The sequence below is a fragment of the Squalius cephalus genome (assembly GCF_949319135.1).
Source record: "Squalius cephalus genome assembly, chromosome: 22".
Taxonomy (NCBI): domain Eukaryota; kingdom Metazoa; phylum Chordata; class Actinopteri; order Cypriniformes; family Leuciscidae; genus Squalius; species Squalius cephalus.
Window position 1 is genome coordinate 4,884,253 of NC_137143.1, and position 14,589 is coordinate 4,898,841.

Here is a 14,589-nt window from a genome sequence, read left to right on the forward strand (position 1 = left end):
TCTATCTATCTATCTATCTATCTATCTATCTATCTGTCTGAAGGACATGGCTTTGTCATGTTTTCGTTATGACAGTTTACTCTGTAAATGTTTTCCAATGCAAAAAAGTCAGATCTTGGTGACACTACCTGAAAATGCTCAAGACAGCACTTTTTTGCACAGCCATTTGAAAAATACAGTAAAGTTACACATTACTGTATTTAGTGAGGTAACTGAGTACAAGACACTGAATATGTATGTTTCACATTTTTACTGCATATGCTCTTTGCAATTCTAATTTGTTCACAGCATTGTGCAAAAGAAAAAAAAAATTGTGTAAATAATACACCCTTATTTACAACAAACATAAACTCCCTTTGGGTAGAGCTGTGCACAACTGTAAACAATATTGCAGTACATATTGGAACTGAACATACAACATACATACCGGTAGTACTGTAATCATTCATGCACATCCAGACGTTCCTCATCAGTGAAAGCTGAGATTCACTGGAGAGAAATTGTTCAACTTAGGAGACATTTTCAGGAAAAAATTTTTTTTTTTAAATTTGTAAAATTTGCTTGACAGATTTTGACAACTAGTTCAACATTTTTGTATGTAATGACTCAAGCAATGGAATGACTATTCAGCATTCACAAGTATCGTTAATTTTGACTGACATGACATAAGCACATGATAATGTTATAAAACAGCAGAGAGTTGTATGAAAGCAATTGATGCATGTCCAAAAGCATTTGCAATTTGTTGGAAGGAATGAGAAACTGCTACTATGATGTGCACAAATGACTAAATTTTGTGGAGGTTGTGCAAATGTAAATAGTGATGTGAGAAATGCACCAAAGCGACTGAGAAAAACTGTAAGAGGACACACAAGTGAATAGTTTTCACTGCTTTAGGATTTACAGAGCTTTAGATTGTTTCCATATACACTTTGAATAAAGTAAAGAGAGGATTTTTTCTTCGAATTGGATAAACATTAAGATATCTGACCAAAATGTCTCTGTCTTCCACAGAAGAGGGACAAAAAATATTTTAACATCTGACTTTAATTTAAATGTTATTTCTTTTATTGGTAAGAAAATGCTTTTGAGGCAAGGACCACACTTTTCCCACACTCTTTTTACTTTTTTATTCAATAACTGAACAAGTAGGCCTAGCAAACAGGTTAGCATAAAAAATGCAATACAAGATGTGACATTAATTGGTAACATGGGATCCAACAATCATATCATAATATTTTAAACATGTCAATTCATTTTTGTTTTTCAGAGAAGACATAAAACAATCAAATTCCACCACAAACACCTTAAACAGTGGGGATTAATTTAAGCATATTTGTTTATGTAGGCCTATATAAATAATTCTAGTTAATATTATCAATAATAGAGTTCCCAAAAAATCCTGTAGGTGCTATTTTATGTAGTTTTTTGACAAATAGTACAAATATGTTTGTTATTGCATTTTTCATCTGTCAGCTCCCCAAGGTACAGACGATCACGTAGTCAATCGTGATGTCACCCCGTCCCTCGTGTTAATGACAGGAAAGGGTTACTTACACGGAACTGACGTTAGGCTTGTGTGCTGTACTCGGAAGTGAACTGGAAAGAAGAGAGAAGGACAGTGAAAGCAGTTAAAGATAGGTGAGAAAACAGGCTGAGCTGCTTCGAGCTCATGTTACACTCGAGATTAACTTTGCTGCCCGTACACTGTCGTTGTTTTGGTGTCGTAAGGCAGGACTGCTAGCTGTAGGTGTTCTTCAGTTAGCATGTCTGCTAAAGCAAAACAGCATCGTAAATGAAGAGATTAAACAAATATAAAGACTGTATTAAACATAAACATTCAGGCAATCACAACCACCGTATGTAACCCTCAGTCGACAGCAGTTGAGGAGTCGATGCTTGTGTACTTTATCAGGACTGAGAGGTCAGTAAGTTCCAGACTTGTTTACATTTCATTCTCTGCTCCGTCTCTCGTGCATCTGGTTTAATAGCTCAGAAAAACTGATGGGTTTGTAGTTTTAAGTGTGTAACTTTAGGTCATGTAGAACGGCACAATTGTTGGCACTAACGTTTATATGTGTTTTGCTGTCAACAAAATGCAAATTGAACCGGCTATATATTATTAACAACAATTTGTTATTGGTACAAATTGTGAATGCATTATATTTTAGCGCTGATTGGTTGTAAAAACGTCCAAGCGAATGTAAGATATTTAAGAATCTTCCATTGACCAAAACATAAATAAATGAAATAACTAATAATAATACTAATATATATATATAATCCACAGATCTCAATATGGAATGCAACAGTAACTCAAGTCAAGTCTTTTTCCAATTCACTTCTCTCTATATGAAATTAGAATATATATATTTAAGTTCTGTCTAAACCGTCAACCAAGCTCTGAGATTATCTATTGCCTTACTTATTGATTTAATGCATCTCTTCAAGATTATCAATTCAATTCAGCTGTTCTTGTAATGAATTAGAAATTACACTGGCTACTACAGAACTATATGCCATTGTATGGTTGGCATTAAAAGTTGTGATTTTTACTTCTGGAACCTTACAGTTGTGTTGATGTGAAACTTTTATACAGTGAACATACAGTGTCTTACATTATGTTATGTTGTATATTCAGAGTAAGTTGACAGATTTTTCTTTTCATTTGCAGGGGTTCAGAATGCTGGTGTGATTTGGAAATGTTCATCTCTGATCGTCTGCAATGCTGGACATGCTGAAGACCCCATATTGTGTTTCATTTGTGAATATGAGACCGCTGTTAAACGCAATGCATGCTGCATGTCTAAGTCTGCTGCCACCCTGAAGCTCATGATGGATATTTCCATGTCTGTCTTAAGCGTGAGGGAGTGAACCTGTGGATATCTGAGCAAGATGGAAGAAGACATGGCAATACATTGGGAGACAGTAGAGGAAGGCACTGACTGTGGGCCGCCCATCGTTTCTCTGGCCAGTCCGAGTCATGAAAATGACAGTCATGTGATGCCGCCTCAGGGACCTGACTGTGAACATGAGGCGTTTGATGATTTGGATTGTGAATTCCCTGATGAAGACTTTGATTTGGAAGTAGACGAGAACGAAGAGCAAAATACCGCAGCTAAGGATCAGGAGGAAGATGATGGGAGTGCTGAAAAGGACAAATGTGAAAGAGGAGGGAAAAATGAATTGGAGAATGAGTTGAGGGGCGACGGAGAGTCGAGATCCCGCAATGCTGGAACCGGGAGGAAAGGAAAATCCAAGAAGAGTGGACCGGCACAGGGGCCTTGTGATCAAACACCATCATGGACCGCTTCAATGTCTCATAGATCCTTCCTCGCATCGTCCGGGCCCAGCAGACACAAGCAGGTGAAGCGACGGAACCAGCATCTGCACAATCACAGCCGCGCACGAAGGAAAAACGGGAACCAGCTGGTCATGGTGTGTCGGGATTTCCTAGCGGAAATTGTCAGTCCCTGGTGCATTTCATGCATCCACATGGTCGTCGAACTCATCATTTCTTTGACCCACAGATGTGGAGTCGTGGTGGAATCGTCCGGAATCGCGCTGTACGACTTTGGATCACGCATGCTTTGCAAGGTCACCGATATTCCAGGCTTGACTCAAGATTTGAGGCGGATCCTGGACTGGAGCCGGTTTTCAGCTGTAGCTTTAATAGAGGGCATTGGCAGGACTTTGTGTTGGGCTCGACACGCTCTTCTTTCCGGTTTCAGATTTGTTTGCGCCACGCTAAGCGTTGGCTCTCAGATGATGAGGTGCGTCGTGGGAAGGCTGGCGGGAGAGAGAGGCAGAAAATGGTGGCTTGCCTTCCAAAGCAGCAGAGTTTGGAGGAAAGTGTCGGATCTGACCGCGAGGATTCACGGGTGTTTCTTTAAACAAGGCGCCGCGAATGAAAGCTCAAATCCAGAGTCTCCCAACAGGGGGGCAGAGAAGTGGCAACCTGGAGAAGAGCTGCAGAGACTGCTTGCACTAGCCAAGGTAGTGATCTGGCGTTAATGTCTGATGACTTAATTAAAGAAGAGTTCAAGCACTATATTTTAAAGCAAAACTACACTACCTTTCAAAAGTTTGGGGTCAGTAAGTTTATTTTTCAAGGGGTCCTATTATGCTTTTCCACTTTTTCAACTTTAGTTAGTGTGTAATGTTGCTGTTTGAGCATAAAAAAAGATCTGCAAGGTTACAAAGCTCAAAGTCACTCCAAAGGGAGACAGAATCCACTTTCCAAGAACTACAATGAACGGCTCGTTTGGACTACAACGCAATTTTTCCTGATCTTATGAAGTCACAATGTAATTCATTTAAATAATCCGCGCCCACGGAATACGCAATACGCAATTGAGCTGCATAAGAGAAGACATTTCTGGTAATAATAATCAGAAATGTTTCTTGAGCAGCAAATCATCATATTAGAATTATTTCTGAAGGATCATGTGACACTGAAGACTGGAGTAATGATGCTGAAAATTCAGCTTTGATTACAGGAATAAATTCCATTTTACAATATATTCACATAGGAAACAGTTTGTTTAAATTGTAATAATATTGTAATAATTGAACAACACTGTCTTCACTAATGTAGCTCAATCAGGCCTCATCAAGGAGACGCTGTTTTTTTCCACAACGATTCCAAAACTCATTTGTTTGACCTTCCTAAGGCTGACGAACTAAGAGTGGTTTAAACACTGTTCCTGAACATTATAACCCAAATGTTTATCTGTGTGCTGCACATTTTATGGAGAACAGCTTGTTTTCTGTAGCTTTTGTAAGCTCTCGCTTTTGTGAGATGGTTCACCGCTCCTTAGCTAAATTAAACATGGTTTTGTGACCGATTACTGTTTGTATTACCTTAGTTTTCCAACAAATATCACGATTAAATGGTGGATAACATTGTATCTATAATGTAAAGGGAAATTACAAAAAACGTACCACTCTGAAACGTCCTGTGAAATCCGTGCTTGCAAAGTCTATGCATGAAATCTGTTCTGCAAGATCCTCTTGTTCGTTAACATGGTCAGGGTCTGAATCGGGCTCGAATTGACGCCATCCTCATTTACACTAGGAGGGGCGGGACATTTCCCGAACACGTGCTAAGCGCTGCCAATAACAACACATTGGGCCAACTAACCAATTACAACACATTAGCCCGGCTACCCAATCACAACACATTGGGCCAGCTAACCAATCACAACACATTAGCCCGGCTACCCAATCACGACACATTGGGCCAACTAACCAATCACAAGACATTGGGCCAACTAACCAATCACAACACATTGGGCCAGCTAACTAATCACGACACATTGGGCTAGCTAACCAATCACAACACATTGAGCCAGCTAACCAATCACAACACATTGGGCCAGCTAACCAATCACAACACATTGGGCCAGCTAACCAATCACAACACATTAGCCCGGCTACCCAATCACAACACATTGGGCCAATTAACCAATCACAACACATTGGGCCAACTAACCAATCACAACACATTGAGCCAGCTAACCAATCACAACACATTGGGCCAACTAACCAATCACAACACATTGAGCCAGCTAACCAATCACAACACATTGGGCCAACTAACCAATCACAACACATTGAGCCAGCTAACCAATCACAACACATTGGGCCAACTAACCAATCACAACACATTGGGCCAACTAACCAATCACAACACATTGAGCCAGCTAACCAATCACAACACATTTCGTAATTCGGAAGGAAAGGCTTCATCAAAATCTGTGTGTTCAAGCCAGACTGGGGAGAGAGGTGCTGTAATGTAAAATATGTGGAAAAATAATGAATGTTTTTTGAACAATCAAGCATGAAAACATATTAAAACAAAATCAAGACCTTCGTAAAAGGACATAATAGAACCCCTTTAAATATTATTGAAAGAAGTCAGACACAACAAGGCTGCATTTATTTAAATTAAAAATACAGTAAAAACAGTAATATTGTGGACATATTACAATTTAAATGAACTGTATTCTATGTGAATATAATGTAAAATGTAATTTATTCCTGTGATCAAAGCTGAATTTTCAGCATCATTACTCCAGTCTTCAGTGTCACATGATCCTTCAGAAATCATTCTAATATGATGATTTGCTGCTCAAGAAACACGTCTCATTATTATCAATGTTGAAAACAGTTCTGCTGCTTAATATTTTTGTGGAAACAGTCAGCAGAGCATTTTTTCAGGATTCTTTTATGAATAGAAAATTCAAAAGAACAGATTCTGTGCATAACTTTGTTGATGTAGCTACATAAGCTTTATTTGGATTATTATTATTATTAGGGATCAAGTGAGTTTGAGCTTTTATAGAATCCAGTTTCCAACTTTAATGGTTTATGCAAATATAAAGCCTATTCATTTAGTAAGCTCTTGATATATTGATGTGTTGCTTGGTGATTTGATGTTGGATACTGTAATTTTACAAGGACAGGTAATGAGTTTATAACATATTATCAACTGCTGTTCTGGTTCAGATCCCTGAAGAGGAGTTGGACCCATTTAATGTTCTTGGAGTGGATATTCATGCCACTGAATCTGAACTCAAGAGAGCTTACAGGCAGCTGGCAGTACAGGTGAGATGACATAAAATAATATCCCTTAAACCTGTTTAATGTCGGTGTTGGATGAATTATGGGTTTAATGTATTTGTCAAGATTTAATGGATTGTTTGCGTGCAGGTTCATCCAGACAAAAACAAGCACCCAGGCGCTGGCGAGGCCTTCAAGGTGTTAAGAGCAGCGTGGGACATCGTCAGTAACCCAGAGACACGGAGAGAGTATGAACTGTGAGTGCTTTTAGAAAACAACCACTGAATTGGTTTACAGAATTGCCACCAAAGAATTAAAGGGACCTATTATGCTTTTTTTCATGCTAATCTTTCTTTAGTGTGTAGTGTTGCTGTTTGAGCATGAAAAAGCTCTGAAAATGGTCAAAGTCCCTCCAGCAGGAGTTCTTCTCTATATCAGTGTCACTGTTTCTGAACTCCCTGAAACGTCTCCATTATAGTCTTGAGTTTTCTTCAGGGAATGAACACGTCACAATATTCCTAATTTAAATTATTCATACGCAGAATAAAGGGGCGGGGCCTGGATGAGTTAGTTAGTAGTGTGTTGAAACTCGTGGTTATGGTAAAGGGCGTGACATTTCCCAAACGACAGTAATTATGACCTTGGTTATCTAACCCAATGGGTCACCCCGTGTGCAAAGAAATTTGGCTTTTGATTTGATTCTGGACTAACATTTGATAAGCTAAAGATAAATATTGTAGTTAAGTTTTTTCAACGCCTGGCTAAAATCAAATCATTTCTCTTATTCTGTGTACAGCACTTTGGTCAACCCATGGTTGTTTTTAAATGTGCTTTATAAAGAAAGAAAGAAAGAAAGAAAGAAAGAGAGAAAGAACACTCTGGAAGCGCTTGACCAATCACAACACACTGGTCCAGCTGACCAATCAGAGCACGTTGTGCTTTTCAAAAGGAGGGGCTTCATAGAGACAGGAACTAAAGGACTGGGAAGAGAGGAGCTGCAATAATATGTAAAATATGGGGAAAATGTGTTTTTTGAACATTCATGCATGAAAACCTGTTCTAGTACAGTCCAAAAACAAAATCAAGACTTTGAAAAATGGCATAAAATGACCTCTTGTCAAAATCAAAAGACAGAATTAAGAAATTATATTTTGCATGAAAAAATGACTCCTGTTATTTTGGATTGACAATATTTTCTTGACAATCGAACAAATTTTCCCCCAAATTCTCGTTACTGTAATGCAAAACAATTTAGTTCTCTTTTAATGTAATGTGAAAAAATATTACAGTTAAAGCATGTATTATACTTAATGTTAATTTCAACATTTACTAATTCATTAAGTCAAAACAAATTTGATCTGTTAGTCTAGTATTATTTAATGGACTCGAGCTAACATGAAATAACGAAGAACATTTGTATTTGTAATGTTAACAAATATGTATAATACCGTAAGAAATGTTTAGTTACACTTTGAGTGTGTCCTTGTTACAGTGTAATTATACATTTAAGTATGGCGAAATATTAATTAATAATTCTTACTCTTAGGATTCTTAGGGTTAGGGTTTGGTTTAGGGTTAGTTGCTTATAATTATGCATCATTTACTGCTATTACTATAGTAAGTTCATGTAACGTGTAACAAGGGCACTGTAAAATAAAGTGTTGCAAAATGTTTTGCTCATTGTTAGTTGATGCATTCAAGTATTTTTAAAGTGTTACCAAAATATTGTTTCATGGGAATATCTGTTGTATTGCCTTTCGTTCATGCTACATTTTGAATTCTATGATTCTTAAAGTTACCCAATTATAATATTAAGAATTAAACAAATTATAAATGTGACGTGTACATGTTTCTTTGATGCACAAATGTCTTGTTGTTGTGTTCTGTGTCTGCAGGAAGCGTATGGCTGCTACAGAGCTTTCAAAATCCATGAACGAGTTCCTGACCAAACTACAGGACGACCTGAAAGAAGCCATGAACACAATGATGTGCACTAAATGTGAGGGCAAGCACAAGTGCGTATGACTGACATTGTCATCTCAGTCCTGTTCTTTCATACAAGCTTCTGTTCTGTGTTACATTCTTGCATTTCTATGTTCACCTGAGCATGGTCTTTTCCCCAGGCGCTTTGAGATGGACCGTGAGCCTGGCGAGGCCCGATTCTGTGCTGAATGTAATAAATGGCACAGTGCCGAGGAGGGAGACCTGTGGGCTGAATCTAGTATGCTGGGACTGCGCATCACGTACTTCGCCTTCATGGACGGCAAAGTCTTTGACATTACTGGTAGTTTATTGGCATCCACACTGTCAGATATTTGTATGATGTTCATATGTTGTATGCATATGTTGAACGCATGTCCCCATGTTCACACAGAGTGGGCCGGCTGTCAGCGCATAAGCATCTCTCCAGACACTCATCGCGTGCCATATCATATCTCTTTCGGCTCTAAAGGTAGCAGCAGCGCCAGCCGCCACAGGTAACCACTCAGACTTTCTTAACGAAAAGTGCTTTATCTTCAGACCATTATAACGTCATCAGCTACAGGGCCGGTCAAAAGTTTAATAAAAAGTCACTTATGCTCACCAAGGCTGCATTTATTTGATCTGTTTTGTATGTTAATATATTTAAAAATGCAAGTTGTTCCTGTCATGCAAAGCAGAATTTTCAGAATAATGAGGTGCTTTCGCACCGGAGGAACCTTTTCATAGTTCCTAGAACTGTTGGCGGAAGTTCCCGGACTTTGGTGTGTTCGCACCGCAGGAACTAGGAATGATTTTAGTTCTAGGAACTCTTTTTTTGTTGTTTTTTGGAGGAACTAATTTAGCTCCTGCTTCAGAGTCGGGTCTAAACCAGCACTATAAGAACTAACCGTGACATTAGTGTTCACTGATTGGCCGAATCCACGCGAAACACCAGCACCTGCCATTTTTAAAAAGGCAGTGTAAACACACAGATTATAGCTAATATATTTACTCCAGAAACTAACTCTACGAACATGGAAAACAGTGATAGACGGATCTCTCAACCTTTACGCTGAGGAGAAAATTCAACGCATCTTTGAGGGGACCAAGACAATCATGATTATGTATTTCTGCTCAGCTAGCGACACTGGATATCAACCACACAGCATACGCTAATACCTTTTACTGTCTACTTTCTATGTATAACAGTTCTATCTAATAACGTATTAGACAGGACTTTTAGACAGATCGTAAACTAATGAACACGGAGAATGTGAGCACTGGCGTTCTCAGCGCCGTCAAAATAAAGGTCACAACAACAAGCACGGCTTATGTCACTTAAAGTACACATGAAATCAAAATTGACCACTTTTACTTTATTAGCACAAATTGTTAGTTTTGTGCTTCGGCTTAACGCCCTTAACCACGCCCCTCCAACTGACAGTCTGCTGCCTGAATGAAACGCCTACTTTTCTAGATCCAATCAGGTTCCAGTTGGAAAAAACAAGCCACGCCCTCTTTTTCTCACTTAGTATTCCGTTTCTCTCGGAAATACGTCACAACACTGAAATAAAGTCAGTTGCAACTTCCGGTTCGAACTGGAACTGGTTGCGATGCGAATGCAACCAGGAAAATGTTCCTAGGGGAACATTTAGTTCTCGGGGCACCTCCCTGGTGGCTAGTTCCTACAACTACCCGGTGCTAAAGCACCTAGTTTTCAGTGTCACATGATTCTTCAGAGATCATTCTAATATCCTGATGCTTTTTACTGTATTTTTGATTAAATAAATATAGCCTTGGTGAGCAAAAGAGACTTGAGAACTATAATAATTCCAAGCTTTTGACCAGTAGTGAATTCAAATACCATTATGACAGCATAAGGTATTATTCAAAGGCAATTATGATATCGTCACTGTCAGATGTTCACTTTTTGAATTTTTTTTTTTTTTGAAAATGTATCTTAAAATTTGGAAAAGTTTCTAAAAACCCAAAATACATGACATACTTATCTATTTAAAAATAAGTAAATCGATAAAAGTAATTTAAGGTAGTAATTGATCTTATTCAATTACTACCTTAAGTTTTTAGATGACAAGATCTTTAAAGTCGGCATGAAAATAAATTGCGAGTCTTTTTCTCCGTCTTGTGATGTATTTCCGAGTGAAACAAAATGTAGGGCGGGGCTTGATTTTGACCGTGGGGAATTGATTGGATGGTTGTGGTTTGCTATTGGTGGATCTCATGAGTGACAGGTTGCTCCGCCCTTATCATCAGAGAAGAGATGCTGCAAGAGGGAGGGAATTTACTTTGTTTCAAGATTATGAGGCACATGAAGTTAAAAAAAATATTGATGTGCACAGATAAACCATTTATAATAAACACTGCAATATAGAGTTGTCAATGTTGATTTCATGGGGGACTTTAAGATCGTAAAAAAGTGCACCCAAACATATGACCGACTCTAAAATGTTTTGGGAAAAACAAATTAATTTTTAAAATGTTTACATGCATTTAGTGGAAGGAAAATATGATATCTTCTTTATTTGTTGTTTTTGCAAAATTGCATAAAATGGTATATGTTGAAGCCTATTGGGATACAAAGACTTATATTTGTAACACACACATTTATACGAACTTACACATACCTTTTAAACAGACTTGTTTTTTGATATGATTCGTTTCTTAATTTTCTTGGAAATCCTTATTTGCCATTGATCAATCTACTAAAAGTTTGTCTTTATTGAGCTGAAAATGTAAGAGAAGTGTGAGGGATTTCTACATTAAAAGAACTATTAGCAACAAACCACATGTGACTTATTGTTACGACAGTCTGATCCATTGATACACAATTTGTTTTCTCTTCTACTCTATATTTTTACATAGGCTATACTGGGAAGGGTCACAGCACATACATAGGCTATACTGGGAAGGGTCACAGCACATACATAGGCTATACTGGGAAGGGTCACAGCACATACATACCATTGTCCTATTGTTAGTTTAACTGCTTCTATTTCTCTCCTCAAGTCGCTTTGGATAAAAGCGTCTGCTAAATGATTTAAATGTAAATGTAAGCGTCTGTGTCCTCTAGACCCGCCCCAGATCATCCTGCAACTGGTGGCGGCTCGCCCGCGGACCTGCAGGACTTCTTCAGCCGCTTCTTCCAGGCCGGAGCTCCCAGTGACGCGTCTGCTAATGGAGGATTCTTCCCGTCGGGAAACCCTGCGCCTCATGCCTCCGCAGCAGCAGCAGGGCCTGCAAACATGTTCTCAGGGCCAGCTCCACAAACAGGGTTCTTCAGCCCAGGAGCCCAGCGGGGCGACCCCAGCGAACACTGGACTGACGGAGGAAAACCCCCGCGCCGGCGCAAGAAAGTTCGCAAGCCATTCCAGCGCTGAGAAAGGTACTATATTACGCAGAGGTGGAGCGCTGTGTGTTGCCATGCTGTGACGTGATATTGGCCAACTAGTGCAACAAAACGAGGACAAAATCTTGACCTCATTATGAACATCCAGTGTTGGCGCTTTGAAGCTTCCTGATTATAAAATGAAATGGCGTTGAATTTCGTAGAGGAGCAAGCGAAAAGAGATCTTTTCGTTTCATGTTTGAAGGTATTTTTCGGTTTTGTTATCTCTTGTTTTGACACAAATTAATCAACATTCAAGCATTTGAAATCACATTCTTTGAAGAAACAGAAGGACTCGTGCATAGAGGCTCCTGGTGTATCTGAAGAATATTTGACCCAATGTTAAAAATGGTCTATTTACTCTCACCCTCATGTAGGTCTAAACCTTTATGCCTTTTATTTTTTTCATTGGATGTTCTCACAGCTTTTTTCAGCACAACAAGAACAAAATAGCCAACATCGTAAAAGTAGTCCATGTGACTTATGGTTTCAGATGTTTTGAAATATAGCATATATAAGATGACGTTGTGTGGCGACCCAAAGACCCGAATTCAAGCTGTTCGCTGATCATGTTCTTCTGGGTTTAGGGTTAAAGAGGTCGAAGCTTTTTGTAGTCCATTTTGTATCTTCAATGGAGGGATGGATAACTTTGCTTTTGGAAAACAACTGCATGAAGTTTCTAAAAAAAAATGTCCTTTTGTGTTCTTCGGGAAAAATAACAGCATCAGAGTTTGGAACAAAGTGAGGGAAATGATGATGACCCATTTTTTTGGGTGAAGTTTTACTTTAAAAATGTTTCCGTTTTTGTCAGGCTTGAATCTGATGGAAAATGTTGGCTGAATGTTTTGTGATATGATCACATTAAGATGATGTATAAATCACACACAGACCTCAGGGATTCTTTTCTTTCTCTTCATCTGCTACTAGTGAGAGAACAGGAAGAAAACGTAGCTGTGATTTTCCCAGTGTTCCTGGGCGTATTGTTTAGAGATCATGTGATCCTGATTAAACCAGTTATTCACGCCACAGAACTCAGCAGTTCAACATTAAAACCAGTTTGATTTGTTCAGGGGAATCGTTTTTCCCCCCATTGTTTAAATCACGTGTTTAGGAGGGAAATACTTCAAATATATTTACAAATATATTGTGACAGGATATGTGTTGGTATTCTTGAAATGGCTCAAATCAACTGCTCACGTGATTGAATGGACCTTTGAATCAGAAGATGGAAGATTCTTGTGGGATTTTCCCATTAAATGCTCTGCCTGATACCTGGATCTGTTGACTTAATCGCTTTACGCTTCACTGTACAAAGAAAAAACTCTTTGAGAGAAAAAAACACATTAATTTAAGTACGAGTTAAAGCACAAATGAAATTATGTAGACCTTAGATGTCTGCATGCATAGATTTTGAAGTCAAGTTTAAAATTGGGTTTTGATGTGAGCCTCCCTTTAAGAAGTCCACTTTTAATTTTTGACCACTTCTTAACACTCAGGAATCATCTTAAAAGATTATTTCATTAATCTGCCAGAGCGTCTCTCCCTCTCTCTCTCTTTCTCTCTCTATCTCTCTCTCTCTCTTTCTCTTTCCAGGCCAACAGATTCATTAGTGTCCAAACCTGACATCTTGCTTTTGTGTGTTTTTCTTTATTTCACACTCGGCCCAATATACGTTAAGACACGGACAGCTTTGCCTCTGTACAGCTGAAACGTACTAATGCATAATGTGTTCAGCTTCATGTGTTCTCAGAGATGCTTTCACGAACTCTCTGTTCAGATTTACTTATAACTCCTGTTAAATGCGCTTGTTTAACAACAGTCTTTAAAGGAAATGATCAATTACAACAATAAAGCGATTTTGAAGAGGCTCTACTCTCCAGAAATGAAATCAAATTGTTGTTTTGCTCTTTGTCAATGACCTTTAAGCCTGTAGAGATGGGTATAATGGTTTATTGTGGTTAGGCAATGATTTAAAAACTGCATGATAAAATAGCAGCACGTTTACCGATGAAATGATCTCGAAGGCTAAAAATGACTGACCACACTGTAACTTTAGCTGACCTAAACGGTTTCCATTACTTCTTTTTTTTTTTCTGACGGTTTAGGGTCAATTTCAGTTTTGTAAACGTTTTCCTTACGTCAGATTTTCACAGCTGATTCTGATATTTTTATAGCAGAAACTTTCTATTATATTCACAGCTGATAATTGAAGTGGCATACTAGAAATAAAACATTAGACCGTTTATTATTGCACTGAACTTCCTCTTGATGTTATGGCGCTACTGAACTTTTCAACAAAAAATTGGTAACTTTTTAAGTGAACTTGTCTAAACAACAAACTCAGACATGCTTGTGAATTGAATGCTTGTGTGACTTGATTGTTTGCAATATTCCACTCACTGTTTCTTGAACATATGATGGGTATCGCATCCATTATTCACTGTACTCGAGGAGAGTCTGTTTGAAGTCGGCACAAATGTATTTCATGATTAAATGAAGGTTTATTCCAGACGGATGGTGTTGTAGAGCGTGATCTAAATGTATATGCAAGAAAATGCTCTAGATTCAGATAATCATTAAAGTGGTTATATTGTGCAGGACACTCCCCCCCCCCCCCCCCCCCCCATTATCTGGTATTTTGTTGCTTTTCTCCCCAA

The 14,589-nt window shown here is 38.5% G+C and overlaps 1 protein-coding gene across 2 annotated transcripts; it reads left to right on the forward strand.

Annotated features, from left to right (window-relative positions):
* Positions 1-1,535: 1,535 nt before the first annotated feature.
* Positions 1,536-13,217, forward strand: dnajc14 (DnaJ (Hsp40) homolog, subfamily C, member 14). 2 transcript variants are annotated; one of them, XM_079856773.1, is made up of 8 exons: positions 1,536-1,924; positions 2,675-3,996; positions 6,511-6,609; positions 6,715-6,821; positions 8,460-8,579; positions 8,688-8,848; positions 8,939-9,041; positions 11,618-13,217. In XM_079856773.1, the coding sequence occupies exons 2-8, from the start codon at positions 2,896-2,898 to the stop codon at positions 11,922-11,924; spliced, it is 1,998 nt and encodes a 665-aa protein (XP_079712899.1). In that variant the 5' UTR covers positions 1,536-1,924; positions 2,675-2,895; the 3' UTR covers positions 11,925-13,217. The 2 variants fall into 2 exon arrangements, with proteins under 2 accessions (XP_079712899.1, XP_079712898.1); XM_079856772.1 differs by having other exon boundaries at positions 1,553-1,641.
* Positions 13,218-14,589: the final 1,372 nt, after the last annotated feature.

What these genes read in the sequence shown, in the direction of transcription:
- dnajc14 (XM_079856773.1), top strand. Translation starts at nt 2,896, where the DNA reads ATGGAAGAAGACATGGCAATACATTGGGAGACAGTAGAGGAAGGCACT. An exon ending in GACTGCTTGCACTAGCCAAG is followed by an intron (nt 3,997 to 6,510) that starts GTAGTGATCTGG and finishes GTTCTGGTTCAG; the next exon opens with ATCCCTGAAGAGGAGTTGGA. An exon ending in AAATGTGAGGGCAAGCACAA is followed by an intron (nt 8,580 to 8,687) that starts GTGCGTATGACT and finishes TCTTTTCCCCAG; the next exon opens with GCGCTTTGAGATGGACCGTG.